This window comes from Microtus ochrogaster, unplaced genomic scaffold, assembly GCF_000317375.1.
Source record: "Microtus ochrogaster isolate Prairie Vole_2 unplaced genomic scaffold, MicOch1.0 UNK21, whole genome shotgun sequence".
Classification (NCBI taxonomy): domain Eukaryota; kingdom Metazoa; phylum Chordata; class Mammalia; order Rodentia; family Cricetidae; genus Microtus; species Microtus ochrogaster.
In genome coordinates, this window is record NW_004949119.1 from 392,742 (window position 1) to 406,370 (window position 13,629).

At 38.6% G+C, this 13,629-nt stretch overlaps 1 protein-coding gene across 1 annotated transcript; it reads left to right on the plus strand.

Annotated features, from left to right (window-relative positions):
• The first annotated feature begins 9,185 nt into the window (after nt 1-9,185).
• On the plus strand, nt 9,186-10,172 carry LOC101984346 (olfactory receptor 4K15). The gene has a single exon (XM_005367598.2). The coding sequence runs from the start codon at nt 9,198-9,200 to the stop codon at nt 10,170-10,172; it is 975 nt and encodes a 324-aa protein (XP_005367655.1). The 5' UTR covers nt 9,186-9,197.
• Nucleotides 10,173-13,629: the final 3,457 nt, after the last annotated feature.

The window sequence follows — 13,629 nt, forward strand, 5'->3', positions numbered from 1 at the left end:
TTTGTGTTAAGGATTTGTTGCATTTGTTTTGTTCTTTAATCAGTGAGATTTTTTTCCTCTATAGCATCCTCAGTGTCTGAGATTCTTTCTTCTATCTCTTGTATTCTGTTGGTAATACTTGTCTCTGTAGTTCCTGTTCATTTTCCCAGATTTTCCATATCCAGCCTTCCTTCGTTTTGTGTTTTCTTCATTACCTGCATTTTTTTTCAAGTCTTGAACTGTTTCCCTTTCCTGTTTGATTGCTTTTTCTTGTTTTTCTTGGGAATCTTTGAGAGATTTATTCATTTCCTGTACATTTTTGTCTGTCATCTCTATTTCTTTATGGCTGTTTTTCCCTCCTGTTTAAGTTCCTCTGTTATTTCATAATGTTCCATTTAAAGTCGATTTCTTCTATTTCTTCTGGGGTAGGGTGTTCAATTCTTCTTGTTTCAGGATCCCTGGATTCTCATGATGTCATGTTGCCTTTCAGGTTGTTTGGAGGAATTCTTGCATTGGCACCTGTCCATCTCTTTCTTTAAATGTAGCCTGGAGATCTTGGTGTCTTGGTCCAGTCTTTGCTGTGACTGGTTCCCTCGGTGGATCTCCTCAGTGCAGGAGCAGGATCTGTTCCTGTGTGCATGGAACTCCTCAGCACTGAAACAGGGATACCTGGTAGTCCAAGGACACCACAGACAAAAGGTTGAACATGGGGCAGGGCAGGGTCGAGTGGAACATAGAAGACCCTGCAGCATAAGCTGAAGGTGCTCTGCACTCCTTTGCAGGGACCTTCCGGCCTGCCTGGCTGGCAGACATTCACCCCTCTGGTGGATATCTTTAGAGCAGGAGCAGGAACTGTTTCTGGGCCAAGGACCTTGCAGACAATAGGTCAGGCTTGGGGGAGGCAGGGTCTTGTGTAACAAAGAAGCCCCTGCAGCTGGAGCTGGGGGCTGTGCTCTCTCTGGGCCAATCTGCCCCATGATAGCACACACTCACCCGTCTGGATGGAATTTATCAACACTGAAACAAGGGTATCTGGGAGTCCAAGGACACCACAGACAAAAGGGCGAACGTGGGGGCAGGGCAGTGTCGAGTCCCACGGTGTCTTTTACCATCCAAGGCTGTGTGGATTACCAGGGTCAGGCCTCAACATGGGGCCATTCTGCTCTTCATGGGCCACTCTGCAGCTGTGCCCATGTAGACTGTAGTAGCCTATTCTGGTTCTGGGGACCATGGTGTCATCTAGCCTTGGGCTGCTACCAAGGACTGTGTCTGGGTCTATAATCCTAACATAGTTGGGGTCTGTGTTTCCAGCAAATGCCACATGGATGCCAAGGTTCTGGGCTGCCACCTGTAGTCATGTTGTGGTATAAGAGATATACCATGACTGGGGCCATTCTGACCTACGTAGCGCCTGTACTGCCACCAAAGATCATGATGTCATCAGGACCCAAGCTGCTGCCTTCATCAATGTCCGTGGATCCTATTAGCACAAACAGCTGTATAGATGCCTGGAATCTCACCTAACAGCTAGGCCATGCTGATGTCCAAGGGTCATGCTGCCACTGGTGCTATAAAGATCAGGTAGCCTGCGCTGTCACCTGGGACCATGATGACATCAAGGCCTAAGATGTGCCCTAAGGCAAAGTCTGGATCAGTGGCTCTACCTTATCCAGACTCTGTCTTGAAAGTCTATCCATGGCTCCTTTTACCATCGAAGGCCATGTTGATGCTCAGGGTCTGAACTGCCAAGTGAGCCCGTGCTAGAGTCCAGGGACCATGCTGCTGCTAGGCACTGCCAATGTAAGAAGCCTGTACTGCTCTCCAGGGCCATAGTGACATCTGGGCCAAAGCTGCTACTACTAGCCATGTCTGGTTGTGTGGCCCTGTTGAAGCTGAGGTCTGTGTTGATGTTCATTGCCCATATTACTACAATAGCCCATGTGAATCATGTGTTGAAGTTCAAGGGCCATGTTGAATTGACCCTTCCCCTGGCCAGCCCTGGGATAGAAACCCCCATGACTCCCATACAGAGAGTTGCTCACACACACTTGGCAAAGCTAGTTCCTCCTCTCACCTGAGGAGGGTGGATCCAGCAGCTCAGAATGATGAACTCAGCTACCACCCAGGCACATCCAGGGTTTTGAGTTGGCATACTCCAACATCTACTGCTGTCTCTGACCTACTGGAGCATGTGAAGGAACAGGTCCTGGAGAAGCATAGCTTCAGGATCTCTATGGCTTAGGGCAACAACATGATATCCAAGAGCAATTTTACTGAGGGTCCAGTATTGATGGGTACCAGAAGCCAGAGGCCTTGAACCTGACCAACAGCACACAACACAAGGAACATTGGCAAGTAAGGCTGTGTGGACAGAAAGCTCTACTGTGTGGTTCAGTTCAGTTCCCAGTGGTAGTAAAACATGATGGAGAAGCAAAGGGTTTTTTGTTGTTTTGCTCTATTGTTTTCTTTTCATGTTTATTTATTTGTTCTTAATTAATATTTTATTTGTTATTTTTTAATTTTTATTTCTTTTTAAAATTTTCCTTGAGCCGGGCGGTGGTGGCGCACGCCTTTAATCCCAGCACTCGGGAGGCAGAGGCAGGTGGATCTCTGTGAGTTCGAGGCCAGCCTGGTCTATAAGAGCTAGTTCCAGGACAGGAACCAAAGCTACAGAGAAACCCTGTCTCGAAAAACTAAAAAAAATAAAAATAAATAAAAATAAATAAAATTTTCCTTGTATGGAGACCATATAAGGATGAAGGGTAGATATGGAGGAACCGGAAAATGAGTGATATTGGAGTGTATTAGGTAAAATTCCCAAAGAAACAAGTTTTTTCTTTTTTTAATTATTTATTAAAAATTTCTGCCACCTCCCCTCCTCCCATTTCCCTCCCACTCTCCTAGACCCCCTCCCCCTCCCTCTTCAGTCCTAAGAGAAATCAGGGTGCCCTGCCCTGAGTTAAGTCCAAGGCCCTCCCCCTTCCATCCAGGTCTAGGAAGGTGAGCATCCAAACAAACTGGCTCCCAGAAAGCCAGTACATGCAGTAGAATCAAAACCCAGTGCCATTATCATTGGCTTTTCAGTCAGCCCTCATTGTCAGCCACATTCAGAGAGTCCAGTCTGATCACATGCTCATTCAGTCCCAGTCCAGCTGGCCTTGGTGAGCTCCCATTAGATCAGTCACACCATCTCAGTGGGAGGATGCATCCCTCACGGTCCTGACTTCCTTATTCATGTTCTCCCTCCTTCTGCTCTTCACATGGATCTTGGGAGCTCAGTCCAGTGCTCCAATGTGGGTCTCTGTCTCTATCTCCATCCATCGCTGGATGAAGGTTCTATGGTGATATGCAACTTATTCATCAGTGTGGCTATGGGAGAAGGCCAGTTCATAAACCCTCTCTTCTGCTGCCCAAGGACCTAGCTGGGGGGGACATCTCTTTGGACACCTGGGAACCCCTCTAGAGCCAAGTCTCTTGCCAACTCTAAAATGGCTCCCTTAATTAAGATATCTTCTTCCCTGCTCCCATATCTGCCCTTACTCCATCTCAACCATCCCACTCCCTCAAGCTCTCTCCAATCCTCTCCTTCTCCCTTCTTTCTCCCTATCTCCCCTTATCCTCACCCCACCCCAACCCCCAAGCTCCAAACTTTTGCCTACTTTCAATATCCAGCAGGATAACTATGTTTTTCTTTGGGTTCACCTTCTTATTTAGCTTTTCTAAGATCACAAATTATGGGCTCATTGTCCTTTGTTTATGGCTAGAATCCACTAATGAGTAAGTACATACTATATTCACCTTTTTGGGTGGGTCTGGGTTATCTCACTCAGTAAAATGTTTTCTATTTCCATCCATTTTCATGCAAAATTCAAGATGTTATTGTTTTTTTACCGCTGAGTAGTAATCTAATGTGCATATGTGCCACACCTTTTTTGTCCATTTTTCCATTGAGGGACACCTAGGTTGTTTCTAGGTTCTGGCTATTGCAAATAGTGCTGGTATGAACATAGTTGAACAAATGCTTATATAGTATGATTGGGCATCTCTTGGGTATATTCCCAAAAGTGGAGTTGCTGGGTCCTGAGGGAGGTTTACTCCCAGTTTCCTGAGAAACCACCACACTGATTTCCAAAGTTGTTGCACAAAGTTGCATTACCTACAGCAATGGATGAGTGTTCCCCTTACTTCACATCTTCTCCAGCATAGGCAATCAATAATGTTTTTGAATTTAGCCATTTTGACAGGTGTAAGATGGTATCTCAAAGTTGTTTTGATTTGCATTTCCCTGCTTAGGGAGTTGACCATGACTACTTCCTACATATAACCCCAGTAGCACAGACAATAAGAGCACCAATGAATAAATGGGACCTCCAGAAACTGAGAAGCTTCTGTAAAGCAAAGGACACTGTCATTAAGACAAAAAAGCAACCTACTGAATGGGAGGAGATCTTCACTAACCCCGCATCAGACAAAGGCCCTATCTCCAAAATATATAAAGAACTCAAGAAACTAGTAACATAGGCCCTTTGCACAAAAACAGTTGTGTAAATTGGGCCTCTTGTGGGATTCCTAACAGTGGAATCAGGGGCTGTCATTAATTCTTTTATTGACTTTTGGGAGCCTACTCCTCATACTGGGTACCAATTTCATATCATATTTTGTTGATACTCATGGGATACCTGCCCTTTTCAAACATAAATGGGGGGGAGTGGATTGGAGTGAAGAGTAGAAACAGAGGTGGAGTAAAAAGGACTGAAGAGGAGGGATGGGACACTGAAGTTCGGATGTAAAATAAAGAATAAATTTTAAAGAGGGGGCAAAGTTGTGTGTGATGGTATAGACCTTTAATCCTAACACTGAGAGTTCTGTAAGTCTGAGGTCAAACTTATGGGACATAATGAAACCAGTGCTAAGAGGAAAGAATGTTGTTAGCACTATGTGCCTGCATTAAGAATTTGGAGAAATCTCACACTAGCAACTTAATAACAAACCTGAAAACTCTAGAACAATAAGAGCACACATACATGAGAGAAGTAGACAGCAGGAAATAATGAAACTGAGGGCTGAAATCAAGAAAATAAAATCAAAGAACAATACAAAATAATCAATGAAAGAAAGAGTTGGTTCTTTGAGAAAATCAACAAGGTAGGCAAATCCTTATCCAAACTAACTGAAGACAGAGAGAGATTATCCAAATTAACAAAATCAGAAATGAAAAGGGTACATCATAACAGACACTGAGAAAATCCAGATAATTATTATGTTATACTTGAAAATCTAAAAGAAATGGATTTATTTATTGACAGGTACCACATACCAAAATTAAATCAAAATCAGATAAACAATTTAAGTAGACCTATAACCCCTAAGGAAATATAAGTATTCATTGAATGTCTCCAAAAACAAAAACAAAAAGCCTAGGACCAGTTGATAGAAAAATTCTATCAAAATTTTAAAGAAGAATTAATACCAAAAACCTGATCTCAACTTTATTTTCTCTTAATGACCTTGAAGAATAATCTATACAGCCAGTTCATAAAAAATCAATTTCTTACATCCTTGACAATGACCTTTTTTGCTCTTACATTAAAACATTTCCCTAAGCATTACTTCTATTTATGGAATAAAATATCAAATAATTCCATTTAAAAGTATAGTACCAATCTAAACAGAGAATTCTCAATAGAAGAATATCAAATTTTCAAAATACACTCAAAGACTTGTCCAGCATCCATAGGCATCAGGAAAATGCAAATCAAAATGACTCAGAAATACCATCTTAAACCTGTCAGAATGGCTAAGATCATAAACACTGATTACAGCTTACACTGGAGAGGATGTGATGTAAGAGAAATGCTCCTCCACTGCTGGTGGGAGGGCAAACTTGTACAGCCACTTTGGAAATTGGTATGACAGTTTCTCAGAAAATTGTGATTCAGTCTGCTTCAAGACCCAGCTATGACATATACCCAAAGGATGCTCAATCATACCACAAGGACACTTGATCATCTAGGTTCATAACAGTCTTATTTGTAACAGTCAGAACTTGAAAACAAAGTGGATGTCTCTCAACAGAAAAACAGATAAAGAAAATGAATGTAATACATTTATACAATGAAATATTACTCAGCTGTAAACAGCAATTTGATCACACTGTCATCTTTTAACAAGATTTTGCTTAGTTGTTCTGATTTGATTTAATGTTGTCAGTGGCTTGAAAGAGAGAGTGGTTGGGAGTTGTTGCTAACAAAACACTTTATGTTCAATTCTAAGCAACTGAGAGGCGTAGAGGGAAGGCTTTTATATCAGTCCTATGTGAAACCTAGTCTTTAATTCAATTTATTGTATCTATCTGTGAGTGTATATATACATATACATCATATACCCCAAAACACACACACACATCGTGTGTGTGTGTGTGTGTGTGTGTGTGTGTGTGTGTGTGTGTGTGTGGAGTATGTTAAATAAATCTTATGATTTTAGTTAGAAGTTGTAGTTATGCAAAATGTTAACAGATATTATGTATAAACTTTTATAAATCCACAACACACTCAAAAAATATGTAAGAAAAACTAGTTTGAAATGTAAGCATTTGTATGTAGGCAGGTGGGCTTTGTAGGCGGTCTTGTATAGTCTATAAATAAGATAAATCATGTTGGTAGTTCTGTTTCTTGTTGCATTTGTTGAATACTCAAGTTTTCTTGTTAGTAAATAATCTCTCTCATGTAATTATCTCTAATGGAGGCAATTTCTGTGATCTCAACTCTCATGTGAGTCTCTTGGTCACTACAGTCCAGTGACGTCAATTCATAATTAGTTTCTAATCATTGCAAAGACTTTTTATATATCTCGGTGTTGATGACAGTAATATTCTGAAGAGTTGTTGGGGAAAATTAAAGTTGGTAAAGGCATGGATTTCCTGCCTTTGTCAGCTATCTTTGTTCAGTTCCTGTAGAATTGTGCTGCTCTTGTTAGATGCTTCTAAAAAAGATTGCTGTTTTCTGGACCTGTAGGATGAGATAAGTCAGGGTATACATTCTTATGACATGTAAGTAAATGTATATATACACTTCCATATGCAATGCAGGGTAAGAAATGTGACTCTTGGTGACATGTCATAGGTGTTAATTTATGGAGGATTCTGAAAGATATTTGTGGTCATTTAATTCATCATGTGAATAGAGAACATTTATCTAGTTAGGCTAAGTTCTTTGCAAATTCTGTAACATAACGTTTATTTTTAAACTTCTTTTAATTTGTCTTAACCCCTATTTAAGATTCTTTGGAATCCAAGTGCTCCCCCAGCTCCTTATAACCCTCACATATGAGTAGATCTGATCTATTAGAAAGCAGTCCTTTGTGATTATAGACATTCAATTTATTTCTTTGTTTTCTTCCCCCAAAACTAAATGTTATGTCATCTCTGTATTGCTGTATAGCAACTAAACTGTTAATGACTACAGAAGATTACAGGACAACTACATATTTTCCATTTAATGTCATACTGTTTTGTATATATGCAAAGAAAATGTATCAATATGTTTACATTACCAGCAATGTGATATACCTATCTACCTCAAAGGAAAAAAAATGTTGGAAAGTTGGTGAAAGGTACATTCACGAAACAAAAAGTTTTGTGACTCTTGTAAAATCCATAGTTTTCTCCACTTCATCTATTATTTCCTATATCTTAGTAATTGTATTGTAGAAAGACTTATATATTAAAATCTCAAAAACCAGGGAACTGAAGATCATCCTGCCCATTTAATACCGACATCTGAATTCAGCCGTAAATATTGTAAGAACTAAAATCAGTTTATCTGAGTACATCTAATTGGAAGCACATTTTAGTCTGAATTGTGCCAGGCCATGTGAAATTATTAAATAATGATTATTAGATTAAATTAAATTAGAATAAATCTAAGACAACACACTGTAACTTAATAATGATTATGTATTCTTTGAAATCATTGACTGCTCCCCTAAAATATAAATTGACAGGCAAATTTAATAAAATTTTAGGATAATCTGATAACAATTTAACATGTAAGGATGATGAGCTGTAAGAGGTTAAAGGACCCAGGCAGTGATTTGGAGGTGTCCAATAATACAGTTATGATTCTGGCATATCATTTCTTGCTTTAATCGATAATCAATTATTTCGAATAAAATGCTTTAACACTTTTCATCTAATATACAATGTGCCAGACAAAGAGGTAACTGATTAATTGAATTTTTAACTTCTCTAAATGATCAAGGGATCAATAATATGGGCCTATTATCCTTATAGAAGCAGAAACAAATGCCCAGCAGTACACCTGGAAAGAAGCAGTGCTTTTGGGTTTATGAACTGGGGAAATTAGAAAGGGCTTTTGTGGGAAATGCAGTTCGCGTTCTTATTCTTTATGATTTTATTTCAGATGCTAAGAAACTTGGTTCTTGAATTTCCCAAAGTTCCCGAAGAGTCCCAGAAGGCACAGAGAGTGGAAGAAATCAACTTTACGGGAGAATCAGAGGAGTTATTGGAGGCAGGTTCGTGCTTAGATCTGCTCTCATGATTGGTTGTATGTTCTATTTTAAATTCTCTGCTCACAAATATCTCTGTCATAGCCCTGGGAAGTTCCTGGTTCTTTCACACTTACTCTCCCTCCCTCTTGGGGTATATATCAAAACCTCAGAAAAATGTTTCTACTTGTGTTATTTTCTTTCCTATTTGTAAGGGTTTTTGTGACTGGAGTCTAAGGGTTGGGAATTCTGAAAAATAAAACAAATTTGTTGTTTTTTTTTTAAATAAAAGGTTCAGAAAAAGGGATGCCTTATCAAAAATCAGATGTTATGTATTTTTCTGTAGTATACTTTGCTTTAAAGTTCTACTTCTTAAACATTTCTCAATATCTTGGTGTGCTTGCTTTGATGGTACAAGTGATAAAACAGAAATTAATACCATGCTGGCTTCTGACAAGTTGGAGGCATGAAATACAAAAGTTATTCTCTGGGTTTGTTTTTGGAAGTGAATTAAGCAAGGTTCTATAATTAAATCTATGCAATATTTTATGGGAGTAGTCATGCAATTTTGAATAACTCCATGGATAAAAACATAAAAAGTACAATCTTTGAAATATGAGTTATAATTGAGAAAGAATGCCAAATTTATTTAATTTATTGATTTCTCTTCTGTTTCTACTCAGACAACTGAAGACAAATCTCTTCCAAAGTCAATGAATAAGACAAATTACTCTCGGGTGACAGAGTTTGTGTTGTTGGGCCTGTCAAGTTCAAAGGAGCTCCAGCCTTTCCTCTTTCTCATATTTTCACTGCTGTACCTAGCAATTCTGCTGGGAAACTTCCTCATTATCCTCACAGTTTCTTCAGATTCCCGACTTCATACCCCCATGTACTTTCTGCTTGCAAACTTATCTTTTATAGATATATGTGTGGCCTCATTTGCTACACCCAAAATGCTTGCTGACTTTCTGTCTGAACGGAAAACTATCTCGTTTGAAGCCTGCTTGGCTCAGATTTTTTTTGTTCATCTGTTTACTGGTGGTGAGATGGTACTTCTTGTATCCATGGCCTATGATCGCTATGTTGCAATATGTAAGCCTCTCCACTACATGACAATCATGAGTCGCCGAGTGTGTATTATTCTGGTCATCATCTCCTGGTGTGTGGGTTTCATCCACACAACTAGCCAGCTGGCATTCACTGTTAATTTGCCATTTTGTGGTCCTAATCAGGTGGACAGTTTTTTCTGTGATCTCCCTCTGGTGACCAAGCTAGCTTGCATAGACACTTATATTGTCAGCTTACTAATAGTTGCAGATAGTGGCTTTCTCTCCATGAGCTCATTTCTCCTCTTGGTCATCTCCTACACTGTGATTCTCATTACAGTTAGGAATCGCTCCTCTGCTAGTATGGCCAAGGCCCGCTCCACCCTAACTGCTCACATCACCGTTGTCATACTCTTCTTTGGACCATGCATCTTCATCTATGTGTGGCCCTTTAGCAGCTATTCAGTTGACAAAGTCCTTGCTGTGTTCTACACCATCTTTACACCCATATTAAACCCAGTTATCTACACTTTGAGAAACAAAGAAGTTAAAGCAGCTATGTCAAAGCTGAGGAGTCGCTATCTGAAACCTGGACAGGTTTCTGCCCTGATTAGAAATGTTCTTTTTCTAGAAACAAAGTAAAATCACAGGACTGGCAGCATTTTTGTTTTGTCTCTGGACATTTCCAAAATGGAATTGATGGCATTTGTAAAAGTAGTCATTATCATGTGGAGCTATTTCAAGGCTTACTGTATGACTGATAGAGAGAACACATTTCATGATTTTTTTTGTTTTTTATTTTATTTTTTTAGAGACAGGGTTTCTGTGTAACTTTGGAGCTTTGGAGCCAGTCCTGGAACTAGCTCTTGTAGACCAGGCTGGCTCAATCTCATGGAGATCCCCTTATCTCTGCCTCTCGAGTGCTGGAATTAAATGAGTGTACCACCACCACCTGGCTCATTTCATAAAATTTAATATTCTTTCAGTTACTTTTGTTCTTCACTGTTGTTTTATCTTCTGCTTTAAAAATTATAATGGTTTTAAAGTAAAAGGCTGACTTTAATGTGAGTGCAGTTATGACATTTATTGAACAGTAAATATAGTTTTTCTGTGTGTGGTTGAAAAATATAGTTTATATTCAAACTTTCAACTAAATTTATTGTTTGCAAAGAAAAAATACACTTTATAAAATAAGTTTTTCAAATAAAAGAAAAGTGATCAATACTTGCTGTTTTTTTCTAGTTCTGTGTTCGTTTTGTTTCTGTCATGATACAGCGTTCTGTGAATACCAAGTACTGACTCGAATTTAATGTTTAGTTATGTATTTTGCTTTCAGTGGGTCCCAACGCAGAGTTACTATTCAGTACCAGGTCCTATAACACTTAGGTTTTATGTACAAAGTAATATAATTATGTAGAAATGAATTACAACAGGTAAGGATTCTTTGGACAAGCCAAAGAGATGATGAGCAACATCAATTCCTGGATCAGAATCTTGGCAATTTGTAAGCAAAGCCTTAATATTGCTTGAAAAATAAATCCTCAGATATTACTGAAGCTTTATAAGAGCCAATAGTTCTTTCTATAGGTTATCTAACGGCCCTGTTACTAAAACTGCCCATTATTTATCAATTTACTGTTTCCAGCAATAAATCCAAGAACTCATCATATGTTTTGCTTCTACATCTTGTTTGACTGAGGCAGGTCCAAAGGCACCATCAAGTTGTATGAACAATTATTTCTGAAATAAGATATTATAAATTTGTCACATAAATACCTCTGCCTCCATTAAGATTAAAGAGCTCATGGAAGAAATGCTATGCCCAATTGAAAGAAAAATAATTTTCATCCTCTGAAAGGGCTTTTGTGCCTCTTTGTTTATGATAAGAAATAGGCTGTTACTATTTTGAAGCTCCATTCAATGAGACCAGAAATGCAAGGACAGAAGAACTTTCTATTATTATATGCACCAATGAATATTTTACTTAATATTCATCTCTGGATATAGAATTAGAATTAGCTAAAAGTTATTAAAATTATAGATAATAAGAAATGTTATGTCTCAATAACAATATCAAATGTCATAGAATAATTTCCATAAATCAGATGAGTGAGCCATAATGAAGACAGACATAAATATCATCAGTGTTTTGTATCTTCATTATAGTGTAAGTTTTCTCTTACAGAATGGGCAACCAAAACAAGAAAAAGTAGAATTAGCCGTCTACCAATAGTATTGTTTGTTCCCCAAGTGTACACACCAAACACACTTAAGAAATATAACGGAAACCATAGTTTGGACTGTGAAAATGTTTGAGTGCGTGGAATTCACCTAAGTTCATTTGTTCCTGTTACTTTTGATGCCAATTACTTGATCTATAATCAAAAAACTTGTTATTTATTGGCGGTTAATCATTTCTGTCAAATTGATTCTTCCATGTATGATAATAGCTGCTCTTGGATTTTATTTCTGCTTTTCATAAATGTTCCCTTACTGCTTACACATGTAATACTTAGATTGCCATTTGACTTACTGAGCTCTACTTACAGAAATTGCATTCCACAATGATTGCCTCTATCACACATGAAAACTGTGATACCATACTGTGATTTTACAGTGATAATATAAAAACTATGAAATTATTTTTTTCATATTGACTTTGCCATTAAATAGCCATATGCCTTAATAAAACCCCAAAGAAGTCAACATGGCAATTATACTCTTTTACAAATGAGAAACCCAAGAAGTGATAGATGCATTGAACTAAAATTTAGCATATGATAATGTTATCAATAACTAAAATGCACAGCTTCAAAAAATAAAAGAAAAATTAACTTGTTTTCTCCAACTATCACTCTTTGAGATCCACATGTGAATATTCTTTTTATTTGTTTTTGTTGAACCATATATTTTTATCCACTCCCCTCCTTTCTTCTCTCTTCCTCTTCTACCTCTCCCATAGTCCCCATAATCCCAATTTAATCAGGAGATCTTGTCTTTTTCTACTTCCCATGTAGACTGGATCCATGTATGTCTCTCTTTTTTGTTTAGGTTCTCTGGGATTGTAAATTGTAGGCTTGTTTTTCTTTGCTTTATGTCTAAAAGCCACTAATGTGTAAGAAAGACATTTGTCTTTCTGGAATTGGGTTTCCTCACCCAACGTATTTTCTAAATCAATTCATTTTGCCACAAATTTCAAGATGTTGCTATTTTTTCTACTGTACAGTAGTGTTCCATTGTGTAAGTGTACCACATCTTCCTTATCCATTCTTCAGTCAAAGGGCATGTAGCTTGTTTCCAGGTTCTGGCTATGACAAACAATGCTGCTATGAAAATAGTTGAACACATGTCCTTGTTGCACAGTTGAGCACCCTTTCAATATATACCCATAGTGGTATTACTGTGTCTTTGAAGGTTGTTTCCTAATTTTCTGAAAAACTACCATACTGATATCCAAAGGGGCTGTACCAGTTTGCATTCACACCAGCAATGCAGGAGTGTTCCCTTTATCCCATAACCTATCCAGCATTAGGTGTCATCATTGTTTTTGATCTTGGCCATTCTTACATGTCTAAAATGAAATCTCAGACTTGTTCTGATTTCCATTTTACAGATGACTAAGGATGTTGATCATTTCCATAATTGTCTTTCAGCCATTTAATATTCCTTGGTTGACAGTTCTCTGTTTAGGTTTGTATCCCATTTTTTTTAATTGAGAAAAGGAAAAAAAAAACAAGTTTCCGCCTCCTCCCAGCCTCCGATTTCCCTCCCTCTCCTCCCAACTTCTCCCAATCCTCCCACCTTTTTCCCCTCCCCCCACTCCTCTCCCCCTCCCTCTCCAGTCCAAAGGGTTCCCAGCCTTGTGGTTAAGTCCTAGGTCCTCCCCGCTCCGTTCATATCTAGGAAGGTGAACATCCAAACTGGCTAGGCTCCCGCAAAGCCAGCATATTATGTAGGATCAAAACCCAGTGCCATTGTCCTTGGCCTCTCATCAGCCCTCATTGTTCGCCATGTTCAGAGAGACCAGTTATATCCCATGCTTTTTCAGTCACAGTCCAGCTGGCCTTGGTGAGCTCCCAATAGATCAGCTCCACTGTCT

Bases quoted from the DNA above. Each gene is read 5' to 3' on its own strand.
- LOC101984346 (XM_005367598.2), top strand. From the start codon at position 9,198: ATGAATAAGACAAATTACTCTCGGGTGACAGAGTTTGTGTTGTTGGGC.